Raw genomic sequence first — 23033 nt, 5'->3', positions numbered from 1 at the left:
CATGCAGTGGCATGTGTTATTCTACCACATATGGGATAGTTTTAGATAATTAAGTATTAAATTGATTTTTCTCTCAGTCAGGATCATGTCTTCATCCTGAACCATGATATATTCCTGTTAATTGACTGAAACTTTTTTTCCTCATTATTCACTTCTCAGCTCCAACTTTACCAGACTACGAAGGAGTTGATGCCTCTCTCAATGAAACTGCCACCACGATAACTGTCCTGTTGAGACCAGCACAGGCCAAAGGTGCACCTATCAGGTAGGAGGGGAAAAATAATAGCTACAGGAAAACACACCCAGTAGAGAGCTATTTTCTCACAGTTGCTAAGCAGTCAATATAGTGGTTCATTTCTAACAGAGATTCATTTGATAATTATTGTCAGAGGGGTTTTATTTTTGTTTTATTTGTTTTTCATTTGGACAAAGCCTGCAAATAGACTTTAAGAGTAAAATTCTAAGGGGATTTTTGAGATATTCATGAACTGAACCATTCACCTCTCTGCTTGGTTTGATTTAAGAGTGTTGCTTTTTTTATTTTTTTCTCAAGTCCCATTTCATTTCACTTCCTCTGTTGGTATTGATGGTATATGAGCTTTGAAGGTATTTTTCAGAAATGGAATGAGAAAATAACTCCTGTCCAATGCAGTAAATCTGTAATAAAGAATTTCATATGAGTGATTGAAAAATAGGAAGCTTTGAGGAAATAAAAGAAGAGTTTTAATGAATGCAGCCTCTGTGACCTTTTAATTCCTAACTTGTTGTTTATCAGGAATTCTATAATAAATATTAAAATGCAATTTGCCATTTCCTTTATCTTTTCAGTATTAAATCTCCCGTATTACCTAATATCCCTCATCTTGCAGAAAATTATGAGCCGTGTTTTCAGGAATTGAATCGAATTATTATAATGATTTTAATTTCTGCACATGTGTAATTAGATAAATGCCCAAAACCTTAAACAAGTTTCCATGTGAAACTTGTAAATTTTGTGGATACTTCTGTTTTCATACTTCTACTGAGAAACAAATCGAAGCACAGGAATCAGCCCAAGCATTTCATAATTGAATCATCTCAGATTGTTTACTTATTCAGTAAAAAAAATAAAATTAATCTTTGTTCCACGGGTAAAATGAATACATTTGACCTTATGAGCACTTATTAACCATCCAAATAATCCTATATCTCTGGAAAGGAAGAAATATTTTCCTTAATTAAAAACAAATTGATAAAAGAACATGAGTCCATAAAGGAGACTCTTAAGTCCTGTGGCTAAAATCATGGGAATACCACACCAGAGAAAAAGAGGGATGACTGAATACACTTGTAATATAAACACTTGCAAATCCCTGGCCACTTGAAATTGCAAAGTAAGTGTATAATGCTATTCATGAATCAATGATCTGTGAGTGAGTCTGATTGCTGATCCGAAGGAGAAGGAGAAAATGCCTGCATTCAACATCTTTGTCTATGGACAAGTAATCAGGTCAATCACATGTTTCTTCCTGTGATAAAATTTACTGTGTAGGTGTTCCATTCTGCTACTGCTGTTTAAACGAGTGGCTAGGTACTTGCACATTATCTTTTAAGAGCTAGATATTTGAGTGAATTCAGCTTTACTTAATGTAAGTTGCAAACACCGTGTATTATTATTGCGTAATTGTGCTACATGACATAACTTCCACTAACTCTTTATTCATTTAATCAATTTATTACACAAACATTGACTGACCATGTACTGTGTGCCAGGCACTGTGCTGGGCACTGTAAATTAAAGATAAAATGATCACAACAAGACACAGGGCCTGTGCCCAGAGTTGTCATGGATGATCAAAGGTGCCTGCAGTCTTGTAAATCCTTTGCTCATAGCTGGCCTTCAGGAACTTTGTTGAATTAATGACTATGTTATCAATAACACATTTTTAAATCAAAAGTTTTTCTTTACTTTGTTGACATTTAGTTCCCACAAAATTTCTAATTACCAGGAATTAATATAGTCTGAACTAATGGTTACACAAAAATCATCCTGGATAGTCATATATCCTCTTTTTCGGACACAGAAATGAACCTCTTAGTGTTTGTTGGAAAGACATATGACCTTTTCTGGAATTGATCCCAGTGGCTGAGAACTCTAAATTTTACCCTGTAGGAGATTAGTGCTCAAAGAAAGAAATTTAAAACCTGGAATTTTACAAGAAGAAATAATTAAACGATATATGAACAAATAAGTATTTTTAAAAGAATGTTATTACCAGGAAAAAAGTCAATTCTCCAATAGATTGATATTCTAATTGCACCTTGTCCGTCTTTAGTTTTTTGTGATGACTTGCCCAGCTATCTGGAATCACCCATAGGTGGAGGCCAGGTGGCAGGACCAGACTGGTCTAGTCAGGTGATTTGGCCCTCAGATGATTCCTGCCTCCTTTGTTTTCTGAATCCTCTAGTCAAGAGCCCTATCTAGGAGCCGGCCCGGTGGCGCAGCGGTGAAGTTCACATGTTCTGCTTCTCAGTGGCCCAGGGTTCGCTGGTTTGAATCCTGGGTGCGGACATGGCACCGCTTGGCAAAAGCCATGCTGTGGTAGGCATCCCACATATAAAAAGTAGAGGAAGATGGGCACGGATGTTAGCTCAGGGCCAGGCTTCCTCAGCAAAAAAGAGGAGGACTGGCAGTAGTTAGCTCAGGGCTAATCTTCCTCAAAAAAAAAAAAAACATCCTATCTTCTTTCCTCTGACCATGTTCTTACCGTTGGTATTGCTACTAGTAACTGGAGCCTTACCTTGAAGGTTATTTTGTCCAGTGCTCTAATTTCTTTGCAGATTTGACCCGATCAATTTTCATAACGCTGTATTTATAGTCTGGTACTTCAAATCTTTGATCAGATCCTCATCACTACCTTCAGATTCTTGAAACTATTTGACCTAATTTCTTCTTTATTTATGTCAGCCTATCGGAATTTCTTCTCTGCTAAAGCTTGTTGCCAGTGCATTCTGTCTATGGCCCATCTCCTCCCCTCCAAGAGAAGCCAGATGTATATACCACCTAGCTAAACCTCCTCAGAGCATCCATCTGTTAGGTTGGTCTGCTATCATAGGCTCTAAATATTAGGTTCTATCTTTCCCTACTTTATAGTGTAACTAGCCTCTGCCAGATGGTGTTTCACCATCCATTTGTCCCAACTCCAGTGGAAATATCTAATTCTTTCTGCTCTGGTCTTCCCAATGTCAAACAAACTCTAATTCCAAAAACCTTTGTCATGGCACCTGGAAAATCCTTGTTGGGTATAGTTTGATCATTTAGTTTAGTTTTATTAAGAAATCTAAAATTACCTCTCATTTCTAGAAATGCATCCATTCAATAACATTCAGTCTGTGCCAGGAGGTGAGCTGGATACTTGGAATAGAAATCCACATAAGGTGATTTAGCATGTGCCCTTAAGTGGTATATTACAAGGGAGATAGAACATGGTTAAAAATCGAACTTGTTAAAGTTAGTGCCAGGATTTTGAGCTTTGTTGATTCAGAAACTGATAGTTCCTCTTACAGAAATAGGTAAGTCATGAGAGACCTCGCTTGAGCATTTAAGGAGCAAAGAGATGGAGAGCAGGAAATACAATGGTAACCAAAATGATAATCAAACCTTTATTCTGTGGATCATCAAAATGTTGGCAATGGGGCAGTACGAGCAATGGTGGCTGTAGGATCTTGGGAAGTCTGTTTATAAGAGAAATAGCAAAACATTGGAGCTGGGGAATTTCTCCTGAAGCTTTAAGGAGACATTTCAGATAAAAAGTAAGAATAACAATTCTATGATTTGTTATTTGCTATCACTAAGAAGTTTTGGAAGCTAAAACTACAACAATTTACAGAGGGTTTACTTACTATTGGGTTAAAAAAAATCCATGGAAGGCTGTTATACGTAATTTTGGGTTCAGCTCCAACATTTTTAAACATTAAATCAGGAAGACTATCTATCACATGTATCACGTAATCGCTTTTTGAGCTAATGGCAAAATCACCTTATGTATTTTCTTATAATCATATAGCTGAAGGGAAATTGTACGATGAGAAGTCATCATTTGGCCTCCCACAAAACAACAAATGACTACATACCAGTGTTTAATCAAATTAGATTATAGTATAGTGAAATCATTTTTAGTTTTTTAACATAAGGAAATCATATTTTAAGTATTGAGTGAAGATTCATAACGCCGGTATATTGATTTTAACTTAATTGTGGAAATATTTTAAAATTTAATTAAAGGAATGGTGAATGTATGAAATATGGGTAGAGTGAGTAAAACTCTTCGGGTGGCTTTGGAATATTTTAAATTGCTGGAGTACTAAGCTCAAATAATATTTAGCTCTAGCTCGCCTTAAGTACCATTAGGTAATTAGACAACCACAAGGCTGAATAAGCACGGGCCCATTTCATGCAATCAGTCAAATCACTTCTAATTTGATTTCTCATTCCTTATTTTCTGTCCTTTAATTAATTTGTATTGATAAATAAGAAAGTAGCAGGAGAAAAAACAGATTAAAAAAGTGGAAGCATGTGGTTGGAAAACCATCTGCCCAGACAAATTGAACAATGAGGGCAAGATAATTTCTTTTAAAAATGAACTTTATAACTTTCAATTTGGGGCTCCATCTCAAGTTCGAGTTCTTTCCCAAAGAGCAGATTGCATCTGTTCATCATCCACTCCTCTCCAACAGCAGCAGTTTGCTTTGCTGCTGGTAGATCTGGAGATACAGGCTGTCTTGCCTGAAGTTTCCTAATGTGGAGTGTACAACCTATGTCCATGTAATAGAATTAGTTAAGACTGAATCTTCACTAGATTGTCTGGATTTTCCTAGAGGTATGGGATAATTAACAAGGAATTTATTTTTTTAAGGATCAGGCTAAATGACTAACAAGGGTGGGTAATTATCATTATTGTGCATTAGGGCAAGAATGTGAGGTGCGACTTGTTTGGGAGGTATGCATACGTGAGTTTATCTGTGTATATGTATGTATCCACAGGATTTGCAAATGTGCAACATACAAAGATGGATTCAAAATGGAAAATAAGCAGAAAAAAAAGACTAGGTTTGCTTCACATGGCATATGTCTACCATGATCTTTTCTTTTTTCTCTCCAAGGGCCATGCTTATGTATTTCCTGTATTTTAAAATTGACAAGTGTCTGCTCCGTGACCCCCTCAGAGTACAGGTATCTTGTCAGTAGCATTCCTAGGAGCTTAGAGACCCAGCTTGGCCGAGGTCCAGAGAATGACGCAGTACACATAATTCCAAATAGCATAGACTTCTGCCTTAGTTACTTGCCCCAATCTCGACTTCTGACATTAATATAATTTCTGTACTTTTCCTAAAGGAAAAGAGATGGATACCACCCTACCAGTTTCTTAGCAATATTTTAATGAGAAATGGGAACATGAATAATTAGGGAGAAAAGAAAGTTTAATTTGTAAGGCTCCTTTCTTTTTAATCTATGAAGCTCTTCAGTTTGTAGGGCTGACAGAGTTTATATTAAGTGAGGGTTTTAAGCCAGATTCTAACCTGGTATTTTTCTTGGTATCTAAACTGGTAATTCTATTTTTAATTGTCACAGATGCAAATTCAATCTCTCTTCCTCCCCTTTTCTTTTTCTTTTTATGGAAGTTCATTAAGGAAAATATTCTATTCCTGCTGGAGAGCCATTGAATAGTGGCTCTTTCCCCATATAGAATGAGCATATTTGCCTAGAGACTCAAGATTCGAACATACAACCCTACACACAGCTTATTTATATTCAATTTATTTCAGCGACCGCAATGCATTTCCTAATAATTTTCAGGAATTTTGAAACATAATTCTTTCAAATTCCTTAGTAATATATAAAAATATATTAATAACATCAACTTTATTAGGTGTACATTACCTACAAAATGTTTGCCTAAAGAATGCCCTATGAAGAAAGAAGATTATGAATATACTAGTTTCAGAAATTGATAAAAAAATTATTAGTGATTAGGCAGATCTTTATTTTAAAGTTGCATTATTCTTTCCTTTCCTCTGTAAAATAGCAGCTCTCGTAGAAAAGTTTTTAAGAAAGGCATTGGAAGGTTCAGGTTTGAGCTTTAATAGGCCAAATGCCATCTGTTTCTACAATTTGTAACATTTTATTATTAACAGCTCTAGAAGAAGGAGGCAGTCTATTTCGGTGGCGAGGACAGATTTCTGTCCATCTGTGCCCGTATTGCAGCATGTCACTTGTGCTTTAGATCTGCATAGCTCTGAGCCAATGTTGATGCCGTGGCAAGGTCAAGAGGTGGAAGAGCCTGTCAGCACATTCTGTCTCTAACACGTTGACAAGGCAAACTGGTGCTTCAAGCTCCGCCCTGAGGCAGCCATTCTGCTGGGCCTTGGAGCTGGGCCTTCCAGACCCTCGTTTCAAAAGAAAATGTTAGCTTTAAACATTTAAAAATATCAGACAAAGAACTTAATCTATTATGTGTCTCTGGTTAATGTCAGGTTCCTTATTAAAGTGGCTCATTTCTCAACATTTAAAAATGTGTCAAGTTCTGTGGTGATTTTTCTTACTTTTTTTCAGTTCCTTAGTGACTACGATGGGGTTGGAATCCATGTGAAATTCTATTTTATTGCAAAATGGCCAAAAACAAGAATGTAGTGGGTTTGGACTGACTTTAAACTTTTAAATGTTACACGTTAATATTAAGTACTTCATTTTTTTTTTTTTTTTTTTGAGAGATCTTAATGTCTAGAATCTCTGAATGTGTGCTTTTTTTCTTTTTCCAAAAAGTGCCTATCAGATTGTGGTGGAGGAGTTGCACCCACACCGAACCAGGCGAGAAGCCGGAGCGATGGAATGCTATCAGATTCCCGTGACCTACCAAAATGCCATGAGTGGGGGCGCCCCGTACTACTTCGCTGCAGAACTGCCCCCGGGGAATCTTCCTGAACCTGCCCCATTCACAGTGGGCGACAATAGGACCTATCAGGGCTTTTGGAACCCCCCTTTGGCTCCCCGCAAAGGATACAACATCTATTTCCAGGCAATGAGCAGTGTGGAGAAGGTGAGCTGCTTCCAGGATTTGCTTTTTCATTGCCCTGAGGAAAAACAGCAGTCAAATTTTATAAATCCTCGGTAGCGTTTGTCAGGGGAAAAAAACGCAAAAACAATTGGTGTGTAGGGGGTGTTTCTGTTCCCAGCAGTGTGCACGTTGGGGCCTACTGTAGGGCTGGGGCTCCGTGTCAGTTACACCGCACGAGATTGCTGTTTCCTAGTAACTGTTTCTACTTGCGCCTCCTTCGGGAAAGTCCGCAAGAGCAATTGTGAGTCAAATGATTTGAAAAGGTGGGTGTGCTGCTGCTGCGTGCGACTGCAGCCCCAGTAAGTGTTGGGCATTGTTCTGTTGTCTTTGCTCAGTAGCGGCACTCTTCAGAAGATTAAATTTACTGCAGGATAAACAGAATGGGTGTTCCGCAGCAGGCTAATAAACCCTTATAAACTTTTCAGGGGGTACAAGCCAAATAGTAAATAACAAGTAACAATTCTCTGATTACAAAGTAATAGGGCGCCTGTGGTACAGCTGACAGCCTAAACAGAAGGCTGCCTGGAGATGGCGGGTTCCTGGGCCGTAGAGGAGCCTGTTTTCGATTCCCCTGGCTGCCCCTCCTTTTCCTATTTTGGACACAGTTGTTTTTGAACACTGCCGCTGATCCCAAATGAATATTGAAGAGGAAAACACAACAGGAAGTTAGAAACTACCAGTGGTTCCATATGTAGGCAAATAACCTGGCCTTTCATGCTTCATGCTGTTCTCTTTCAAAGATTTTTCTTTCCTAAAACTTACTTAATTTAATTTTTTTCAGAGACGAGTAGAAAAAAAATGTTAATAGAAAACTCCCACAATGTAAAAATCTTGTAGAAGCGTGACATTTTTGTGTACTTGTAGCTATGTAGGAAATTGCTGGGTTTGGGTAATTGAATCCCTGAGGTGGGTACCTGGGACATGATGTGAAATATGTGATATCCGATTGTAACAGTTATATCAGATCTCAGAATAGTTGAATTGGAAGACATAACAATCCATTTGCATTTCTGCAGAGGCCATGAGAACTTAGGGTATTGACTGGCTGCTCTTGAATGAAAACTGTCTCTCTGCTTACCTACATGGTTGGCTTACAGTATTTGCCAACGAAAAATGCCATGGCATCTTCTAAGATGTACTCCAAAGCCAGAGGATGCTCATGGTTGAAAATATTCTTCTCATCTTCTAGTTTATTTCTACATAAGTGGGAGTGTTTAAAGGCAAGTCAGCTACCCACTTCCTACCTACGCATCATTCCGTACCACTGGTGCAATTGGGCTGCTCAAAAAAGAGAAGACTATGGATGTTATTTTTCCAATTTGGGTGTAAACTAGCGTGGTGGTGAAAACTTAGTTCTGTGTTTGGGTATTCGTCTTTAGAGAGGTGAGAGACTCCAAATTAACTTTTGTTACTTGGTCTATGGTATGAGAGGAGTGTTAATGAATGTCTGTTACTTATAAAGGGTTTTCTCTGCCTCTCTTTAAAAGCCTTGATAGAAATTTTCTCTTCTAATTGTTAATGTATCTTCACGTTGTTTAATCAAAGTACAGAGTAGCAACAATATATTTCAGTTATCTTGGCAAATAGTTTCAAAATTGACATGACTCCCAACCAACAGAGGCTGGTAACCCTGATACTGTTAACAGTGATTGCTTTTCAGAAATCAAAATCCTTTTGGGCCTTTATGGGAATAGGAGACAACTCCTGGAGCTTTCTATGAAGGCTCCAGGTCACAATCAAGTAATAGAAGTGCAAACTTTCATTTTTAATTACTAATCCCCCCTCAATGCTTTATTTTGTTCAATTTAAAAATAATAAATGCTTAAGAGAAAATTATAAACTCTTGGTTTATCAATATATAGAACTACTCAAGATGGAGTTACAAATGCATCTTGAAAACAAATAGCCTCTGTTTTGTTCACTGGCTTTAACATATTTTCCGACCTCTCGTGTGTTCGAAGATATAAGCTGAATGAAGGAAGTCCCAGAGGTGTGGGCCCAGAGGTGAGTTCCACCTCCTAGTGCCACCCCAGAACATTTAAGAAAGAAAAGATAAGAAAATAACATAAATTGAAATAATTCTTGATCTTTCCGATTTTGACTTCTGCTTCCTCTACCAATTTGTCTAGCAAGAGGACGAACATAACCACACTAAGAAATATTTAACCCCTAACAACTGAACTACAAAGGAATAAAGAACAGATAAATTATAGTGCAACTGTGATGCAATTTTTTGTTGATCTTTCCTTCTGTCATATGGCTCTTTAGTCATGCTAGGATTCAAGTGAGAGTATGTGATGTTCAGCTTTGGTTTGAGTCTACAAGTATGAGGTGAAAATGAAGTTTATATTTGTGTCTGATTTGTATTAGCTTTGCAAGTACATTTTTCTTTCTGATTATTCAAAAAGTATAACAAATGCACATAGAATGCCCTACCACTTGTTCCAGACAAGATAGCCTATTTCATTAAGAGGTGAAAACAGATTCCTAAATCTTTAGGAAACACGGAAAAAAAATTTCAAATTTTAAAGTTCTTATTTCATGTCTTTTAAAAATCTCCCTGAAAATACATATTTAAAAAAAGCAGTTTCCTTAATTCTGCAGTTCTGTTCTGTATAAACCTACTTTATAACCCCAAGTTGATCTTCATAGCAGTTATAGTTTGTGAAATAGGAAACATTATCTATACACTGACTACTTTCTTTCACTTTTATTCCATCAGGAAACCAAAACCCAGTGTGTACGAATTGCTACAAAAGGTAAGAGGTTTGCTTTTGTTCCAAATTCCATTTGCCCGCTTTCTAAAATGAAAGAGCTTTGTTCCCTGCTTCAGGGCTAATCACATGTGGCACTTCTATTCCAAAGTGTTTGTAGTCGGGCCCCGTTAAACCGCCAGCCAAGTTCTCTTACTCACTTGGGTGTCTAATTTAACACAAAAGGGGGCTGCTTTCCGTCCTCTAATGCTCGACTGGAGGAATCTTGTTATGAGAATAGGAAGGATTTAGAAAACCTTAGAAGGGTTTATTTCTGCTATTTAGTGTCTGAAAGGTCTTGTGCTACTGATCAACCAATGTATTAGGAAAAGCTCAGCAATATCAGCTCAAACCAGCAAGTTCTTGTTTAAAAACGTGTGTTCCTTTCTGTGGTAGACACTTAAAGATGAAAAGAACCGAGCTAGTCTATGCAGATATAAGAGTAGAGGTGAGGGGACTGGTCCTTCTCCTCATTGGTAGCAGTGCGGTTTGATTGAAGATATTTTACTAATTTTTTACTTAAAAAAATGTGTTTTTTAATCCAGCTGATGCCAAGAAATTAGATCTGTGATGGCTAATGGCCAGGGCAATTCCTGCTGACTTTGCATATTACAGCTTAGTTGCCTAGTTTCTTTAAGGGAAAACATGTTCATCTTTGAATGAGTATTTGGAGTTCAGAGTGGGAGAAAATCTCCTGCATTCACTATGTTTATAATCCTTCATTTAAGAGTTATTTGATTGTGCCAACAAGGGAGAGAGAGCTACTTGGTGTTTTCTAGCAAGAGAAACAAGAAAAAGCTGTCCGCATGCAGACGTGGGGCTCTGCAGAGGGTTGGTGCTCAGGGTCATTTGCTGCCAGAATTAGTATTAGACCCACATTCATGAGCAGTAGTTGATTCATTTGGGATATAAATGAATGGCCATATTCTGTTTGTGCTGGCATCTTTCCTTCCATCATTCTTCTCCATCTAATCACCAATCTGCTCAATTAGGCATTTGTGTTTTACTCTTGATTTGTAAAGGCAATAAAGACAGACTTCCCCAGACTCATGAGAAGTAATAAAAAAGCTTCACAGGAAAGGAAAAAGAATACACTTTTTCAGTTCAGATACTAAGATTTTTCATGATATTTTAAGAAATAAAGCAATCCTTAATAAAGGGAAAAAAGAAAATATATAGAGATGCACATAATGTATAATCATTTATTTTATTTTAAAAACTTAGCTTATGGATCGAAAGTTAGAGTTGAAATTTTTAGAACATAATGGCAGAAGGCGTTTAGGTATACATCACGTGCTTTTCCAGATTTAAAACAGAGCCAGAAATGTGAAATGGTCTCTCATTAGTTTCCAAGAAGTCCTTCAATATGGTCATGTGGCATTTCTGTAACTGAGAAAACATAGCTATAAATTATTCTGAAATTTTAAATTTTCTTGTTCAGTTAATTGTTTGCATGAACATGAGCTGTTTAAGTGTCATTTTGTTCCCCAGTGCAAATAATATCATGATGACAAATATCATATGGTCTTTATACTGCAAGAGAGCTGAGATTATGGAAATTGAATTTACCGTGTTGCATAGAGTATTTGCCAGAAACTCACAGGTGGTAAGAAAGAGTCTATCTGTGGTAGTTTCTTTGTCTAATAATCTAGCCCTGCTATACTTCTGGATCTCAAGTTGACAGTGTGGTTTAATGAGTCAGATAAAAGGACTCTGGCCCTAGACTATCTGGGTTCAAACCCTGACTTTGCCCCTTACTATTTTTTAGCATTGAACAAATTATTTAACCGCTCACTCCCAAAATAAGAATAACAGAGTACTTACCCCTTACTATCATTGTGAGGATAAATATATATATGAAGGGCTTGAATAGTGCCTAGTATATTGTGACTATTGCATTAGTTAACTGCCTTTTCATCATAATTATTATAATCATTTTGTACCTTACTTCAGAAGGACATAATTTGTGTTATGTGGTTACAAAAGAGATATGTATAAAAACAAAACTGCATTTTCATGATAGAGATTACATGGAGGGAAAGTAAGTTTTTAAATTTTTTTTAATGTTTCTATCCAGATCAAATGTAATTCTTTCTCTGAACATTTAGCGTTTTTCCACATATGAAAAAAAAAACACATTTATTAAGGTAAAATCAACTTATTGCCTAACTATATTTTAAACTAACACCTTACAGTATGGTCGGCTTTAGTATAAAATTCTTCAGTGTGAAAATGAAAAGTTTTCTGGCAGGGCATTTTGAAGATACAATTAATATTTAAAATGGCATAACCATACTGACTAGGAAGGGGCATGAAGGAACCATATGGGCAAGGAATGGTTCAGTATTTCACAGGTGTATATACAGGTGTATGGATTGTGTGAAATCCATTAAACTATATACTTAAAATGTATGCACTATGCTGATTTACAGCACTGAAAATTCTTGTGAAAGAATTGAATGTGAAAGGATTTAAAAGCCAAGAACAATTAGCATACAGACTAGAATAGCATGATCACTTTGAAAATTTTTAACATGTAAGAATTGTTCTAGAAGCTTTCCTGGGTAATAGATTGTTTCCTGCCTTCTGAAACTCATACCTGATGGCAGCCAACACATAAAGAGGATATAGACATTGGCTTGACTGTTAAAAAAAGATATGAAGTAAATAATTTCATAATGTCTAAAATAAATAGTGATGTGAATATATATTATGAGACGAGTAAAGGGGTTTGGGAGTTATATCCATTGCAGTTGAGATCAGTGGTGCTCCTCTCTGACTTGTATTTAGGTAAGAAGTCATTAAGAAGATGTGCGTCAGGAATGGAGTGGAAGGGTTTATCGAAATTATATTGGAAATCATGAAAGTCATTCCATTTATAAAAAAGCATATATCCAAAACCAGAATTGTTGTAACCACAAGAAGAGGAATTTAGTTAGCTGTATCTTTGAAAAGCAGAAAGGAGAATAAGTCTTAGGAAAAGTTCCTGTGATACATCAGGAAAAAGGGGCAACACTGGAAGGTTACTTAGACAGTGAGGTCGGAGCTGTGCAACTTGCACGCTCAGCGTGTTTAGGCACAAGTCTCTCTAACCTCCAGTGAAAGAATACTGTTTTAGCTTGTTTGATATTGGTTTGCTCTCTGTCTTTTTACATGTAATTTGTAATACTGCCCTATATTGGTATACACACACAATTATTTTTAAATTGGTAGCTAAGAATCTTGTGCCATGGTATCATAAAGAATTTATACTGCAATAGCTTTATTTTTTCTTAAGGAAATTATTTCAATGAGTAACATTTCTATAGTTAGATTTAAACATTAATGATTCATGTAAATATTATATAAATTATAACAAAATTTACTCAAAGGATTTTCAAAAGTACTTCTCTGTAAATATGCTTTATCCATATTAAACTAACAAGAGATGCATTTCAATTGAATTTTATTTTGTCCAATAATATTTAGCATATTATGCCATTTAAAATTTTCTCAATGGATAATCATTTATGGAACCATGTACTCATTTACAGAAAATAACTCTTAAGCAAGCAAGCATTGATAAGAAATCAAGATGTTGAATAATTCCTTGCAATAAGACTAAAAAATCAGACCAATAGTATGTGAAATTGAAAGTATTATAATCTGTTTATATTAAGTAGCTCACTTTTTTTTTTTTTGGAGGAAGTAGTTAGCCCTGAGCTAACTACTGCCAATCCTCCTCTTTTTGCTGAGGAAGACTAGCCCTGAGCTAACATCCATGCCCATTTTCCTCTATCTTATACGTGGGACGCCTACCACAGCATGGCTTTTGCCAAGCGGTGCCATGTCTGCACCCGGGATCCAAACCGGCGAACCCCAGGCCACCAAGAAGCTGAACGTGCGCACTTAACCACTGCGTCACTGGGCCGGCCCCAAGTAGCTTACATTTTGACACTATTTTTGTCATTCTAACGGGTGTAAGGTGATATCTTAGTGTAGTTTTGATTTGCGTTTCCCTGACGATCAGCGATGATGAGCATCTTTTCATGTGCCTATTGGCCATCAGTATATCTTCTCTGGGAAATGTCTGTTCATGTCTCCAGCCCATTTTTTGATTGGGTTGTTTGGTGTTTTGTTGTTGAGTCATGAGAGTTCTTTATATATTATGGATATTAAGCCTTTGTCAGATAGATGACTTGCAAATATTTTTTCCCAGTAAGTGGGTTGTTTTTTTGTTTCAATCCTGTTTTCATTTGCCTTGAAGAAGCTCTTTAATCTGATGAAGTCCCATTTGCTTATTCTTTCTATTGTTTCCTTTCTCTGAGAAGGCATGGTGTCCGAAAAGATCCTTTTAATACTGATGTCAAAGAGTGTACTGCTTACGTTTTCTTCCAGAAGCCTATGGTTTCAGGTCTCACCTTTAGGTCTTTGATCCATTTTGAGTTTATTTTGGTGAACGGTGAAAAAGAATGGTCAATTTTCATTCTTTTACATGTGGCTTTCCAGTTTTCCCAGCACCATTTGTTGAAAAGACTTTCTTTTCTCCATTGTATGCCCTCAGCTCCTTTGTCAAAGATAAGCTGTCCACAGATGTGTGGTTTTATTTCTGGGCTTTCAATTCTGTTCCATTGATCTGTGCACCTGTTTTTGTACCAGTACCATGCTGTTTTGATTACTGTAGCTTTGTAGTATGTTTTGAAGTCAGGGATTGTGATGCCTCCGTTTTGTTCTTTTTTCTCAGGATTGCTTTAGCAATTCGGGGTCTTTTGTTGCCCCATATGAATTTTAGGATTCTTTGTTCTAATTCTGTAAAGAATGTCATTGGGATTCTGATTGGGATGGCGCTGAATCCGTAGATTGCTTTAGGTAGAACGGACATTTTAACTATGTTTATTCTTCCAATCCATATACATGGAATGTCTTTCCATCTCCTTATGTCATCATCGAATTCTCTCAGAAAGGCCTTGTAATTTTCATTATATATGTCCTTCACTTCCTTAGTTAAATTTACCCCAAGGTATTTTATTCTTTTTGTTGCAATTGTGAATGGTATTGTATTCTTGAGTTCTTTTTCTGTTGGTTCATTACTGGAGTATAGAAATGCTACTGATTTATGCAAATTGATTTTATACCCTGCAACTTTGCTGTAGTTGTTGATTACTTCTAACTGTTTTCCAGTGGATTCTTTGGGGTTTTCTATATATAAGATCATGTCGTCTGCAAACAGTGAGAGTTTCACTTCTTCCCTTCCTGTTTGGATTCTTTTTATTCCTTTTTCATCCGGCCCCGACATTTTTAAAATAGGGAATCTCTTTTTGGTGTCAGTCTAGAACATTAGAAACACGTTTGCTGCCTTGGCATAGGTACTTTGGTGGGATTTATTCTCCCTGGGCTCCAGAGAGAGCCGGAAAGGAGGAACCCGGATGGTTCTCCTAGAAGCCATGGAAAGGAGGGAAGTCCACTATCTAAGGCATGCATAGCTGCATTCCCCCGTTTATTTAATATCAGTTTATTTATTCTTTTGATACCTGAAGTTGATGTGTGATTGCAAAAGATGCCTGTAAACTGGGTTTAATTCTTTATTTTATTTATCCCCATTCCAGGGAATGGTCTAAGTCAGATTGTTATTAGTTAAGCCTATTATTTATTTTGAACAGTGATGATATAAGTCCTTCCCGAATGCCTCAAAAATATCTTGACTTCAGTGCTAACATGCATTTTAAACATACATTCCAATATTAAGAAAAATTCTCTTGTCATAAAAGAGTTGATGTATGTGGAAGATTTTATCCAAAATATATGATAAAACATGCTGACACTATTCTTTCTTTGCTCTTTTGCTGTCTATTCCCTAATTACTGGATAAAGAGTAGGGGTTTTTTATAACGTTTTCTTCATAACCTTAGTTTTGTCTCATGCTGCTTCTGTCAAGTCTTTCATTGGTGCCCTTTTCTCTGAGTGTGCAGATGGATCTAGTGCCTTTTCAAGTGATCAGACATTCAAAAATAAACATGAGAAGAAAAAGAACACTTAGTCTGTCAAGAAGTTACAGTGAAACCATGGAAGCTCCGTTTGGTTGCACCATGTGCATAGAAGCTACTTGACTGAATTCATTCTCACCGTATTTACCGCAGATGAACTTGAACTTGAGTCCAACTCAACAATCCAACAATCCCAGCTCTTGAATTGCAACTTTTTTTTTAATTGGCTTTTCTTTCTTTAAAGATTGGCACCTGAACTAACATCTGATGCCAGTCTTCTTTTTTCTTCTTTTTCTTCTCCCAGAGCCCCCCAGCACGTAGTTGTATATTCTTGTGGTAGGTCCTTCTAGTTCTTCTGTGTGGGACCCACCTCAGCATGGCCTGATGAGTGGTGCTAGGTAAGCGCCCAGGATCCGAAACAGGGAACCCCTGGGCCACCAAAGTGGAGCGCATGAGCTTAACCACTCGGCCACAGAGCCAGCCCCGACTTGTACTATTGTGCTTTATCCATTACAGAGCTGACAATGTGGTGGAGAGTGGTTTGAAAGCTGGGGTGAGGTCTAAAGAAAAAAATATATTTCCTTGGGTTTCAGGGTCTAGAATTCTAACCTTAATTTCTTAAATTGCACTGAGATACTTTATATTTTGCCAGCTACATGTTGAAGGAAATGGTAAAGCATGAAGAAAAGATTTTCTGATTGTTCTATACCCCTTTTTTAAGCTGGTGGAAACCAGCATCAACTATGATAGTTTAGTCTGGCCATTAAGAAACTCTGGGCAGAGGTGTGACTTGGTCCCAGGATGGGGTTAGCTTTGAGGAAGCTGTTAGCCCTTCTGAAAAACTGTAATCAGTGAGAATAACCATCTTGCTTTTCCTCTGAATGCCTAAGCACTCTTGCTGGTCTTCACACATCTTCCTCCTGCTAGGGAATGCGTGTGCATCGTTCTTCCTGCCTATTGCATCTATACATTAGTTTTCAAAAATTAATCTGATTTGGAGTTTCATTTTTCTTGAACTCATAAGGGAGGAAACTCCAGAGAAGTATATTAGTAATAGAGTAATAGAGTAGAGCCTGAGGGAAATGAAAGCATATCTAAGTGAAACCAAGCTGAGAACAAGTACAATTTTAATAAAGCTTAAATCAGTGGTTCGTGGCTTGGAACTAACCTCTGTTAGGCACCACTATTTCCTGATGCTTTGTCAAAGGCCTTATTGTTGTAAATTCTTTTTTTAAATATAGAGAAAGCTACTAAGAGATTAACAGCTAGTAGATTTTTTCAACCTGTTTGCAAAACTATCTCTTTGATTTTGAAAAAGAGTAGAATAAAAAGGTAATATTTCTACAATGGATTCAAAGGCTAATGATTGTTGAAATTCTTTATTAGTCAGAAATTTCTTAGGATGAAAAACTGTCTGGATGGACTTTATGAGGAAGGGGTGACAATCTGCTTGTATTCCATAAGTCCATGCCTGATATTTAATATAAATGCAGTCAGTCTCTTTGGGATGAATGAATGAATGAATGAATGAATAATGACTATTGCTATCCAGAATTATTCCACTCTTCAATGCCCTGAACGTATATCAGTTGTCTTTTTTTCACTACATTTTTACCTTATTAACATAATTTAGAAATAATTTTAAGTGCTTATTTTCTTTTTAATCTTCCATAGAAAAAAAAAATGAATAAAAATCTTGCCGTCTTAGTGTTCCAGTCAGCTTTTGCTTTCCTTCCATCTAAACTGTAGTACACTCTTAGAATGGACAAAATGAAGAAGACAAGTTTTGCCTGAAATATTAATTTCATTATTTCTTATATAAATATTCACCTTTTTTTCTGCATGAGGAGAATAAGCTTAAAAAGTAGTTAAACTTTTACTCTCCCCTCTACTGGGTAGGGTACTTAATTACTGTGTAATCGTTTGTAAGGAGCAAATGATACATAAGCCCTTAACTTTGAGAAGCGTATGGTCTGATTCATGACACATATAAAGACCTGAGAAAAATTAAAGACTAGAAAAAAATGCCATAAAATTTGTGTATGTAATGTAAGTATGTATATTAGATAAATATTCTACTAAAGTAATGGGGAGTTTGCAAAATCAGTAAAGTTACTTATGGGAAATTTCTGGCAAGTGGTGAATTCTTTGTCTAAGAAGCCAATTGAACTTTACTTATTATATTCATTATTTTATTATCACTTTAAGCAATTATTGTATATGTTACAAAGATATTACTAGTTTATTTTGCATACATTTTAGGGATTTCAAGAGCATTTACTCTACTTTTGTAATAAACTGTTTTTAAAATTGAAGACAACTAACATATACAAACCGGTTATACACAGATCTCTTACAAATATCTTTCCTTAAGTTTTGCTTATTTGTTTCTATGTTTCTTTGTTTCTGAAAAGATGTAAAAATAAAACTTCTCCTTTTACCTCTGTTTTTAAGTGTATCTTGATATTGCAAAGTGAGTTGCTATTGAAAATGTGCAACCAAAAGAACATTAAAATAAATAGGTTCCTCAAATACTGCAGGTACCTCTCATAACCCCTGATTTCAAATCTACCCTTGAACATCTCTCCTGTTTTCACTGATTGGCTTTATAATAAGTGATGCAAATGGTATTGGTAATAAGTAAATTTGAACTTATGAACTTATATCAATAAAATACTAATGTTCCATTTAGTATTTCTTTTACAAAAATGATTTTATGCTAAAAGTTTAGAACCCCTGACTTAAGTCATGCCCTCATTTTATGAATGAGAAAACTGGTGTTCGTTGATGATTCAGTTTTTTCCAAAGTAGAATAAACTGTTGAAAAGTGTAGAACTAGAAACCAGTTCTCTGTGCTTTTTTCAAAATACCACATTTATTCCAAACTGCCTGTCTGGAATCACCAGTTTAAATACTAATATATGTTCAGTCTTCATCTTCATGTCAACCAAGGCTGTATGATTACCAGAGGTCCACTATAGTCATCATTTCTCTAATGTGATTAAAGACTGTTCCAGAGATTTTTACTTGATAGGTGAGGAGATTTCCAAGCAAGTGTTGAAGGTGCAGAAGTTGTAAAAGCACACACACTTGTGTGTATGTGTATACATATTTATATATACATGCATATGTATGTGTAGAGACAAATATACACATTCACACATACATATAATTATATACATATATAATTTGTTGATATTATTGTTATCTTTATACAGTGGCAATACAGATTCCCTAATTTAATCCTTTGATTTTGAAGAAGGCAAGTGCTAGATTAAAGAAAACTTGAAGTATTTTTTATCCTTAGCAATTAAAAACAGGTCTTTAGAGTGAATGCCCACATCTAAAGATTATATTCGTTTTATTGCAATATTATAGTACCATGAGCTCTGCCTCTCTTTTTTCTATATTTATCCTATTGTAGGGAAGAAAAGATTAAAATCCAGTTTGGCCTCATTGAAACACATTTGCAGAGTGTTAGAGAGCATTGGTTTATGATTATTGCTCCATAATAGACAAAGTAGTCTTTATCCCCTGTCAGTTTAGTGTCTGAAATTATGCATTCTATTCAGTTTTTAATGAAATGTGGATTACTTTAAAGATTATCTCTCCGATTTAATAAATGGCATTAGAGTACAAAGTTAATTGGATCTTTCTGGAATGAGCAGCGACCGCTATGTGTGATTGACAGAAGGCAAAGATAGTAAATGACATTTAACTTATGTTTAAAACTTTTAGATTAGTATTTTTTGTGATCAGTTTTCTCAAGTAAATTATGTAATCCCTATTACACTTATAAAAATCCTGGAGAAATTCTAATTTGTCTTAAAATAAAAATTCCTCAGATTGTCTGAAAATGAGATATAAAAAATGCCACATACGTGAGCACATAGATAGATTAGTGTGTTTTTATTGTAAAGGCAGAAAGTGAATGTTATCACCGAAACATCTAAGTAAATCTCAATTTGTCACCTTCTGTTTTTGACACGTATCTTGACTGAGCTTCAAACTTTGGAATCTTGTTCACTTCTTACATTTTCTATTCTTTATTCAAGAGCTCCTGCTGAATTTATTGGTAAAGAGATTACAATTTCTGCTTCATTGTTTAAGGAAATGCAGAAATTTGTTTGCAAATATGATGGTGGAGGTAAAAGTGATCCCTGCCACATTTTATATATCTCTCGTAATAGCAGGAAGAAGTTCACAGTTTGAGTATCACTGACCCTTAAATAAATAAACAAATTGTCCCTTTAGAACAATGCTACTCTTCCTGATAGATGTCTGTGTGTGCAGGTGTGCCTTCCATATTGCAAATTTAGAAAGATGATGTTTTAATTGCTGGCTGCTGCTGTTATTTACAACACCTGGCTTTGCATCTGTGCCTCTTAAAACCCCAGTCTTTGCCATTGAGGAAACGCCAATTTTTGTATACCTCCTGCTTTCTTGGTTTGTTTGCTTATCTTATCTTCCAGATGAAAATCCAACTGGGCTATTGCTTTTGAGGTAGGGTTTCACTGTACTGGTAAAACTTTCCTCCGCTCACTCTGATAAGCATCATCTCGGTTCTGACTCCTTTATCACAAGCTGCTTTGTATTGGCCAGTGATTATTTTTCTGACAAGTTCAGCCACTAGGGGAGATAGTTTGATGAAACGTGGTTCATTATAGGTGGTCTAACAGTGTTCTAAAGACTAGAGCAAATAAGAAAATTTTGGGGGAGAGGTAAGGAAGAAAGAAAATTAAAGATTCTAAAAAGTATGGAGCTCAGACATCACCTCATGTAGTTCAGGCTTTTCTCTCAGCTTTCCTGCCACATCATTTCTCAGAAGTGATACTAGTGACAACTATTTTATTAGTGTGTAATTTATTTTTTAAATTTGCATTTCACATCATCATGGTGAACAGCATCATCCCTTGAATGCATCTTTGTCCATTGCTTCATTTCCTATAACTAACTCCTCCACTGGCTGCTAAAGAGTGGGAGTTTGGTCATCCACTCGGAGTAGATTTAATGTGTGCTTACTCTCTGTCAGGCACTAAGCCAGATATTGAGCTCCAACGAAGAGAGTTGTGGGATGGAGGATGTGACACCTATATGCAGTTACTATGCAGAGCAGGTTTGGGGCAAAAACAATGATTGGCCACATCTGTCTTAAATTATGGGTTCTCATCTTCCACATGGAGATTCCTCAACTCTGCAAGATCTTTTCTTGAAATAGTATGCTTCCCTTTTCATTTTAGTAAAATATTTCTAGTCTGTGTTATATATTTGCTATAATTTATAATAATCTCCATTAAACATATATATTCTTGTCTGAAAACTACGTAGACAAAACAGATCTTATAAAACAGTTTTTATAAAACAAATCAGCAATCTAATGTTGTACTGTAGAGTCAAAGTTTTATGTATTTACCTAATGTGGGGGTGGGTTCTCTTGCCGACTTATTTATGGTTAGGGAAGCATATCTATATTTCTGTTTCCACCTAGAGATTGAAACATATGCAGATTTTTATATTACTATCATCCTGAAATGGTGATCTGAAGCCTGCTTTTTTTTTAACCTAAAATGTCTTGGACTTATTTTCAAGTTATAAAATACAGATATTCCATTGTGTGAATGTATGTTCAATCCTTCCTCTATTGATAGACATTTGCATTGTTCAAATGTCTTGCTATTACATGCAGTAATGGAGTAAACATTCTTAGCTTCACATTGTTATAGGATAAATTCCTAAAAGCAATATGTCTACGTCATATGACATATATATATTTTAAAATAATTACAGTCAAATTACACTCAAAAAGAATTATACAAATGTACATTTCAAACAATCTATTAGAATGCTTGTTTCTCCATACCCTTCCCACTAGTAATTGACACCAGTCTTTTAAGATTTTGCTTATCTAATGGGCAAATACGGTTAACATTTTATGTTTTATTGTTAAATGATTTACAGAATGATAACACTGATTGTTGTTTTAAAACTGTCCCATAAAGAATGGAGAATCACATGAACACAGCTAATTATTCAGTTTATGTGGTGCATTTTGTTTCAAGTTGATGAATGAAAAAAATTAACAAACATTCCCAGCTCTTTTATCAAAGGCCACTGCTAAGGGAAAGTGTGGAAATAGTTTATTTTGTTTTGCAATGTGTTTAAATGCATGGGGGTTCTGTCACATTTCTTGAGCTGCAATAGATTCTGAATCATTTTGGTTTATCATCTGCTTTTATTAATTACCAACCGTCTCTGATTTCAGAATTCTTTAGACATTCTTACATTGAGTGTGGCAGCATCGCTAGATGTTATAAAACTACTTTTTATTCATTGAAAACAAACTAAATGCATCAAAAACTAATCAGTGTGGAAGAAAGCATGAGTAGCCATAGGAATAAGTTGGGATTCGTTAGGTGAGCCAGTTGGCAGAGGCAAATGTAGAGAGTATTTCTAAATTCATTGGTAAGAGAACCTTTTTTTAAAAAATCCAGTTTAAAGTAGCCATTTGAAAAATTAACATAATACTTTGCAGAATGACAAGATAAATATCATAACAACCATAAAAAATACATAAAGTAAATTAGTATTTTAAATTTCTTCTGGAAAAAAATAGTTACATCTCTTCTAAGATATATAACCAAGTTGAAAAAAAAAGTTAGAAAAATATGCACATTGCCAGTTAAGTTCAGTGTGACTTCTGTTTACCAGATGTTTTGTTGGAAGTCTTTTTCAGTGTTCAACATAATGATGTCTGTGAAACATTGCTGTGAAACATCTAAACTGTGTATCCTGTTTGTTGATAAAGAACATATGGTTTTGGGAATCAGTGTTAAAACCACATGGAAATTTTTTTTTGAAGCAAAAATTTCAATTTTCCTCTGAATATAATAATTATTTTAAAAATCTTAAAGAATAAAGTCAAGTTTCACCTTAACATATATGGTGTCTCAAGTAATATATTGCAGAGAAAATAGAATACATCACACTGCTAAACTATGGAATACTTCTTTTTTAGTTTCAGATGAATTCAGTTTTAGAATTGACCAAATAATCAGTGATGTGCTCATCTCCCTAGTCCTTTGTCATGATCACAAAATATTTATTTATCAAAATGATGCTGAAATGATTTTGGCAGATACCCTAAACATGACTGACTTCTCTCCATTTTTCTTTATCTAAATAAAGACTTGATTGAAATAACCATGTAGTAAAATCCTACTTAT

The 23033-nt window shown here is 35.7% G+C and overlaps 1 protein-coding gene across 13 annotated transcripts in view; it reads left to right on the top strand.

Annotated features, from left to right (window-relative positions):
- Positions 1–23033, top strand: part of PTPRK (protein tyrosine phosphatase receptor type K) — a 503420-nt gene that overhangs the window by 408385 nt on the left and 72002 nt on the right. For all 13 annotated transcript variants that reach the window (XM_023651053.2, XM_023651052.2, XM_023651049.2 and 10 more), the window contains exons 11-13: positions 160–265; positions 6803–7076; positions 9817–9853. In XM_023651053.2, coding sequence (XP_023506821.1) covers positions 160–265; positions 6803–7076; positions 9817–9853 — 417 coding nt within the window. The remainder of the gene's footprint in view (positions 1–159; positions 266–6802; positions 7077–9816; positions 9854–23033) is intronic.

The sequence above is a fragment of the Equus caballus genome, chromosome 10 (genome assembly GCF_041296265.1).
Source record: "Equus caballus isolate H_3958 breed thoroughbred chromosome 10, TB-T2T, whole genome shotgun sequence".
Lineage (NCBI taxonomy): Eukaryota > Metazoa > Chordata > Mammalia > Perissodactyla > Equidae > Equus > Equus caballus.
This window is presented reverse-complemented; position numbering and strand designations above follow the sequence as displayed.